Source organism: Drosophila ananassae, chromosome 3L, assembly GCF_017639315.1.
Source record: "Drosophila ananassae strain 14024-0371.13 chromosome 3L, ASM1763931v2, whole genome shotgun sequence".
Taxonomy (NCBI): domain Eukaryota; kingdom Metazoa; phylum Arthropoda; class Insecta; order Diptera; family Drosophilidae; genus Drosophila; species Drosophila ananassae.
In genome coordinates, this window is record NC_057929.1 from 11,709,134 (window position 1) to 11,717,138 (window position 8,005).

Genomic DNA, 8,005 nt, shown 5'->3' on the forward strand with positions numbered 1-8,005 from the left:
TGGAAGGCGGCGGGCGGCAGGTGGTGGGCTGGAGCCACCAGGCCCATTCATTATGTTGACCACGCTGTCGCATTTGCTACGTGACATTCTGCTAACTGCCCGGAAAATGGAGCCCGGCCATGTCGCACTTGGGCCATTGTCGGATCAGCTTATGAATCAGTCGATAGTGGGGAGAACCGACGAGCAGAGAATACCCATTGAAGGGGATGTTATAAGTTCATTCCTTTGAATCCTAGAAGAGATCCTTTACAAATCCTAATCCCAAAGAACCAAGCTCCAAGCTTGAAATAATAAAGACCACTGGAGAAATCAGAACTCCCCTCCATACCCTCTTACTTTTTATAAGCCATACTGATCCGATAACTCCCCTGGCAGCTCGGAATTAGATTGCAGTTAGTTCACCCTCCCGGTTAGCTTCGACAACTAATATGCCCATTGGGAACGTGATTGGAGCGATTTGATCCAGTTAGTTGACTGCATCCTCCGTATATTTCCAGCCCCGACTTTGGCCGAAAGAGATTTGGCCAAATCGACTTGGTCGGGCCGGGATGGGCCGGGCCGGGCTTTGTCTTGGCCTGGAACATCCCCCACCAACGGATGCGGATGGGTGCAGTTCATCGCTCTGGCCCAAAATTTATCCAATTGCAGTGCCATTACACTACACAAAAGTTATGGCAATCTCTCCTTGGAGAATCCCGGATTTGTGCGAGTATTGAGATTGCAGTGGAGGCGGCTTCGAATTGCAAGTAAATAAACCGTATACCGTACGGTAAGCAGGGCACCCGTACTCGTGCCCGTATCCGGAGTTGAGTTATGAACGTGCTGGGAGCAACAAAGCGTAGCCAACACCCGCAATCCAAGAGCCGGAGCAGAAGAAAGCAGCAGCACACCCGACCGAAGGATGCCTTGTAAAGTAAATGTGCAAACATTTATTTATGTGGCCTGCCGAGGAGCACTTTAAAGCTCAGCAATTGGCCCGATTCTGGAGGAGAGCACTGCCGCAACTATAAAGTCCTGGAGCAAATCCTTTTGCCAAATGGACAGCGTATACAAATGGCTTGGTTTCGCACAGAAAGTGGTTTTTAAGAAACTCGCCTCTCAGCTCCACAGACCCGAATTTAAAATGGTCTGGAGTTCTGGCATTTGTCGGAGGGACTTCCACTCCATGTTTTGGTTTTAATTCATTAACTTTTTGCAGATTGATGTTCACCTCTGGATTACGACTCCTGTCCCTGGCGGAGTGTCCTTTCGTCAGTAGTATAGCGTTTCAATTTTAATGAGCACTGAGAGCCTCTTGTTTTTAGTCGCAACTTTAATTAACAACAAAAGTCATGGTCTCGGCTGGCCGAAAAAAGCTTAATTTGTAAGCAAAGAAAGGCCGAGGAGTGGTGCTCCTCCACGGGGAGGAAAGCTGAGATGGAATAAAAAGACACATGAGGCCGGGATATCCTGCTCCTGCTCCTGCTCCTTCCTCCGCTTCCAAGGAACATGGGGCACATAAAAAGTCGCCAGCAAGTAGTTTTTGCACTTGTACCACTACTGCTCCGTCCTTCTGGTCCTGGGAAATGTGTGTGCTTTTTCACAACGTACTACGCAGGATATAAATACGGGCATGGGTCCTGGGAACCGGCTGCCGAACTTGCTGCTGGTGGCGTTAAAAAAGCGGAAAATCGCAGCACATTTTTGCTTTTTAATTAAGCCCTCAATTTTTTATGTTCCATTCGAAAGCGACACGCCGTGATTCTCATTCGTCCTGCTCCGCCACCCTTGCCGCATCCTTGGACCCTCATCCACATCCTTGGAAAAAAAATAGTGTTCTTTTCACGAGCCAGCATCTGGAGCTATAATGTGCCCGCGAATCCAGCCCGCCATCATTCGGCTCAAAGGGAGTAGAGCCCTTCTTCTCCAAAATGTAAAAAACAATTTATTCGAAAACTGCGGAACATTTAAAATTTTTCGAGCACACATTCCATAACACCAAAGGCCAAAACAAATTAACGCGATAGCCCGACATACCTCCACGAAGACTGGGGTCTGGAGACCCATATATAGGTCTGGAGAGCCAGCCCGCCGATCAGTTCGTCCGACAATCGCGGAGAGACTTGGTCGCGGGTGAAGCTCATTCTGGCGGGACAGCAGCGGATCGTTGAACTGTCGACTTGGCACGTGACTGCAGCCGCTCCGAGTGATCCAAGTACATCAAGCTCCCCAATCTGCGACACATTTTAAGGCTTTATATTCGAGCTAAACCGGTTTTAGGAATTCGATAACCCGAATATTGAAGGTGGCCGGGCTGAAGCTGACGAGCTTGAAGCGGTGCATTTTGTAGGCGTCCACCAGCCAGCCGGCGTCCGGATTGTCCTGGTTGTTAATCGAGTCCGGCTCCATGGGATACTCGCGGACGCCTTTGCAGTCCAGCTCCTTGCAGAACGTGAGTACTAGCTCGGCAACGACCAGCCGACAGCCGACGGGTTCGACCAGCTCGTGGGCGTCCGACTCGGAGAGCACGGACTGTATCTGCTGGCGCATCTCCTCCTGCTCCTCGACGCTGGGGAAGTCGAGGAGGTTGCGAAGGCCCACGAAGAGCATGTCCACCAGAACATAGCTCCGTCCGTCGATCCCCCGGCGCACCACCCGCATGGGCAGGGCGTGTCGCAGGTGCTCGCTCTGGAAGCGGACCAGGGTGCCGTAGGGGTTCGGGTCCCGCGACAGCCCGTAGATGTCCGTCGACCCGCGCTCCGTGCAGCAGCTCCGGATGCAGGGCCAGTCCGCCCGGCGCACGGCCTCGATCATGGTGGCCGCCGCCTGTCGGGTGCCCACCTGAAAGCCGCCCTCGTCGAAGGCCACGCCCAGTAGCCGGCGGAGGCGCCACAGGCAGTACCGCTGCCTCAGGCTGCTCAGGGCTTTCAGGAAGTTCACCTTCCACCTCAGCCTGCGGCTCGCCATGTGGCACGCATGCCGCCGTTGGGGCGTCTGGTTGAGGGCGGACGGGGGCACTCCTCCCACTCCCCGGACAACACTCAAAATTTTGTTGGGACTGCGCAAAAGCCGTAAAAACATTTTTAAAAACAATCCGAAAATACAAAAAACAGAGAAAGAAATCTAATAAAGGCCAACTGAATGTGAAAAATCCCTAGCAATAACAGCTTTCACAAAAATTTTCGAAACATTACAGGACATGCCTACCCTTCGAATCCTGGGGCTCATCCTCCTAGTGCCTGGACTGGCTTGGGCGTCGTACGATCACTACCGCTTGCCCTCCGCCCTGGAGCCCCAGCACTATGACCTGCGCGTCCTGACCCACCTGGATGGCGGGCAGCCACGGTTCGAGGGATCCGTCAACATTCGCCTACTGGCCCGCGAGGCCACATCGAACATCACACTGCACGCCAGGAACCTGAACCTGATTGAGAACCGCACATCGGTGACCTCCAGGGAGGAAACTAACTGCGTGGTCTCAACCGAGAAGGTCGACCTATACGACTTCTATACCCTGAAACTGTGTAGGGAGCTGCGGGCTGGGGAGGTCTACCAGTTGGAGATGCACTTCGGGGCGGAGCTGAACGACTCGAACGCGGGCTACTACCGAAGCAACTACACTGATACCGACACCAAGGAACTGCAGTAAGTACCACCCAGTCATTCCAAGCCCAAAACTATAGTTACCCTTTCAGCCACATAGCGGCCACCCAGTTCTCGCCGACCTTCGCCCGCCAGGCGTTTCCCTGCTTTGATGAGCCCTCCTGGAAGGCTACCTTTGCCATAACCCTGGGCTTCCACAAGAACTACACTGGCTTCAGCAACACGCCAGTTCAAAAGAAACTGCCTCAGTAAGTGGACTGCAGCACTGCCTGAAACCTGGTTAATAAAATCCTTCCTTCATCCTTTCCAGCGACAGCCTGGAGGACTATGTTTGGTGGGAGTACGAGCCCCTACTGAGAACCTCCACCTTCTTGGTGGCCTACTCCGTCCACGATCTAACAAATGCATCCACTGTGGAGAGCAAAACATCAAACAGGGTGACATTTAGGAACTGGATGCAGCCCAGGCTCGTGGATCAGAAGCAGTTCTTCATCCAAATGGCGCCCAGAACGCTGGAGTACCTGGAGGAGCTCTTCAACCTGAGCTACCCCTTGAGGAAAATCGACCAACTCATACTGCCCCACCACCGCTTCTCTGCTATGGAGAACTGGGGCCTGGTGACCTTCTCCGAACCAATCCACATCCCAGTTGCTGCTTCGGTTGTGACTCAGAATGAGAATGAAGCGACATTGGCGCACGAGTACGTCCATCAGTGGTTTGGCAACATGGTCACCATGAGGTGGTGGGATGATCTCTGGCTGAAAGAAGGTCCCTCCACGTACTTCGGCTACTTGGTTCTGGATGCCTTGCAGCCCCAGTTGAGGCGGGCAGAAGGGTTTATACAAAAGGACTTGGCCAAGTTCTTCAAAATGGACTCGGGCTCCTCCGTGCCAGCCATATCCAAAGAAGTTACAGATCCCAACACAATACTTGGCCAGTTCTCGACCTATGTCTACGAAAAAGGATCGCTCATCGTTCGGATGCTCCACAGGACACTTGGATCTGACGTCTTCTTCAGTGGCATTCGGTCGTTTTTGAAAAAGTATAATTTGCAGAACGCGGATCAGAAGGAATTCTTTGAAGCTTTTCAGGAGCTGGCTGTGAGCAAGAAGGTTATTCCAGAGGACTTTGACCTGAACAAAGCAATGGAGTCCTGGACCTTGCAAGGTGGCTATCCACTGGTAACGCTTACTCGGAACTACGAGTCCGGCACGATAAGCCTCATCCAGTCCAGATTCCTTCTTGGCCCCGGAAAGGAGAATATCTCATCGTGTTGGTGGGTGCCCCTGAGTTTCGTTAGGCAGGAGGCTTCGAACTTTAGCCAGACCATTCCCGAATCGTGGCTGGAGTGTCCCAGTTCTGAATCAGTCTTACAGTTGTCCGACCCTCCAGGCCCCGATGAGTGGCTGATTCTAAATCCCCAGGTTAGCTCTATATTCCGGGTCAACTACGACGATCGCAACTGGCTTTTGATAGCCAACAGCCTTAAAAATGATCCAAGCTTTGGGGGAATCTACGAGTTTAACAGAGCCCAACTGCTGGACGACGTCAGCGCCCTGGCAGAAGCTAGAATACGTGGATATGATCAGGTGTTCGACCTATTCGAGTACCTAAAGAACGAAACCGGCTACCATCCCTGGAACAGAGCCGTTCAAGTCCTAAATCGGCGGGGAGCCTTGTTGACTGGTCAGGAGGAGGTGGATTTTAAGGTGAGTAGCTTAGTTTCACGCTCATCCTAAATAATAATCCCTTTCATCCCTCCCACTCAATAGACCTACATGAAGAAGCTCATCCTTATGGTTTACGGACGCTTCCCAAAGCTGGCGTTGGCTTCAACGCAACCCCCATCTCCAAAGGATGTTCCCTTCCAGCGTTTGGTGTACTCCCAGGCCTGTCGCTTTGGAGTGAAGGACTGCCTCTTCCAGGCCAGGTGGCTGACAATGTCCCATCGCAACGGAACTCAGCTGGAAGTGTCCTCCAATTTCCGGGATGTGGCCTACTGCTCCGTGCTGGAAAACGGTGGCCAGGAGGAGTTCTCCGAAGTGTTCCAGCTCTTCCAAAGCTCAACCAATGCAGCTGACCAGAGGATCTGGGCATCTGCCCTGGGATGCTGCCCCAACTTTGAGCTCTTGGAGCAGTTCCTCAATCTTACCCTGCAATCGAACGAGAAACCCATCAGCAAATGCTACATGTTGGCCGTGAAGCAGGCCCTGGGACGGAGGACATTGACTTCCCAGACGGCGGAACATATCATCAGCCATGCCAAGTTGCTTGGGTAAGGTTACTTCCAATTCTAGTTAAACAATTTATCAGATACTCTTCTCGGTAGCCGAAAATTCCAGACGAAGGATCTCACCGGTCTCCTGGTCAGTTTGGCGGAGAACCTTCAGAGGCCCGAGGCGTTGGAGGAGCTAAGTGCGAGCTTGAAAAACTTCAAGGAGTTTGAGGTGCCTCTGGAGAAGGCCCTCAGCCTGGCCAAGACAAACCAGCAGTGGCAAAAGGAGTGCTCCGGGGACTTCAGTCAGGCCCTAAGAAAACGTATCTAAGAGGTCTACACTCTATAAGCTAGTTTATAATTTTAAATGATTTTTATTAAAAAGAGTGTTTCTAGTAACAATTGAAGGAATGGCGATGAAGTCTCCCAATGGAAATGGGGGCCTGGCTGCTGCTGTCAGAAACGGGTCCTGTCAGGCCTTTGACTGGTGGATTTCCTGACAAGGGACCCAAACACCGACACCCTCCGACCGACAAAGCCTTCATCTGAGGCTCTTTTGTTTCGCTTCTCGGCCTTCTTGCTCTGTTATGGTATTTGACACTTACACGGGTCCGTCAAAATATGTCTTCGTCCTGCGAGAGGTCCTTTGGCAAACTCCGCACCACGGCCCCCTGCCAATGACGATGACATGTGGAAAGAACATGGAAATGGTGGCGCAGCATTTAGTTATCTCCTTTGTTTGTCGCTCCCAGCCACTGTCATCTCTGGTGCAGGGCTCAAGGACTCCACTGCCAATTAGGCAAATTAATCGACTCTAATTGATGTGCCAAGGGGTTAATGGATTGCCGGGCGAAGGCAGGACTTAGGACGTCAATCAGGCGCAACTATCCGTCAGGAGCAACGATTATGACGGCATGCAAGTTATTTTGTCAGGACTTGTCTTGCTTCGGCAGCCAATTAGGAGGATTTTCGTGGAATTTTAGACGTCATCTGGGAGCAGTAGAAAGCTTATTGAAGGGGTTGTCCTTAGTCTCCTGGATATAGAATGTAATGGACAGAACAATATACAGAAATAATAGAAAAGTTTAGGACTTAAACTATGGGTATTTGATGAGAATAGAACTACGACTCTTTGTAGTGTCTCCCTCCGGAATGGAGTCTTCGGGGATAAAAGCAAACAGGGAACTTTAAGGACTTTCAGGATTAAATTGGAAGCTACAGCACTGGCTCGTGGGGAAATGTGGGTCTGAATCAATCAATTGATGACCCATTATTGATACCACAAAGCAATGGCGTTTCGCTGCGAAATGCATACATGAATGCAAATGCAAATGAAAAGTGGCCCTGTCAGAAAAATTAACGATATTAATGCTTGTTAAAAGCGGTTATTAAATTAATTAAATGTGATGCCAGGCTTGATGGGCGCGTAGAGGAGCCGGGCATAATAATTTGGAGCGATTCCCGGACCTGCATATGCACTTGTGTATGGAAATGTTTTTGTGCACGAGTCCTCGCATTCCGGATTATATCATGTTAAATATTTACGCTGGACATTGGCATTTTTAGTGGCACTTTTTGCTTATTTATTAATCACAAAAATTAATTGAATCCGCGAGTCCTGCCACTTTAAAATATGCAGCTTGAATGTCAAAGAAATCAGCGCAGTTGAGTCTCTTCTGCGTTCCAGCTGGCCAAGGACTGCTTCCAGTCGTCCTCGATTTCAGTCGAAGGATCAGCCTGGCAGACAATCATATTTTGAATGTTAATTAATACGCATTCAGTGTCTTGCCGGGCAGGGCAGGACAGGACTGGAAAGGGATCAAATTATGTAATAACCATATTAAAATTGAATTTCTCGATGCGTGCCTCGCAGACTGTTACTGTTTATGTGGGCGGGAGTGGGAGGATGGGAGGCCGGAGGGCACTCCTCCACTGCTCCACTGGCTGACTGGCCAAATGGTCTAATTAGCCCTAATTGAATACGACAAGCTTAGCCTCCCTGAACCCCTTTAAGTGAGACAAATTATTTGTGTGCAGAGCTGCAACTGCAATTGCAATTCAATTGGAGTGTTTTGATTATCAATTCCCAGAAACGATTCTCGATTATGTCCTGGGCCGGGCAATCAGGTCAATTGCTGATTCCAAGCTGAGTTGAAACGTGATTACAATTCCGTATTCTTTCCGTATAACTTTTGGCATGCATCATTT

At 50.6% G+C, this 8,005-nt stretch overlaps 2 protein-coding genes across 2 annotated transcripts; one reads left to right on the forward strand and one right to left on the reverse strand.

Annotated features, from left to right (window-relative positions):
* Positions 1 to 1,294: 1,294 nt before the first annotated feature.
* Positions 1,295 to 3,148, reverse strand: LOC6494431. Its single transcript, XM_001960287.4, has one exon. The coding sequence runs from the start codon at positions 3,058 to 3,060 to the stop codon at positions 2,245 to 2,247; it is 816 nt and encodes a 271-aa protein (XP_001960323.1). The 5' UTR covers positions 3,061 to 3,148; the 3' UTR covers positions 1,295 to 2,244.
* LOC6496139 (aminopeptidase N) lies at positions 2,293 to 6,204 on the forward strand. Its single transcript, XM_001960288.4, has 6 exons — positions 2,293 to 2,431; positions 3,176 to 3,624; positions 3,675 to 3,830; positions 3,893 to 5,291; positions 5,355 to 5,857; positions 5,912 to 6,204. The coding sequence occupies exons 1-6, from the start codon at positions 2,387 to 2,389 to the stop codon at positions 6,126 to 6,128; spliced, it is 2,769 nt and encodes a 922-aa protein (XP_001960324.2). The 5' UTR covers positions 2,293 to 2,386; the 3' UTR covers positions 6,129 to 6,204.
* Positions 6,205 to 8,005: the final 1,801 nt, after the last annotated feature.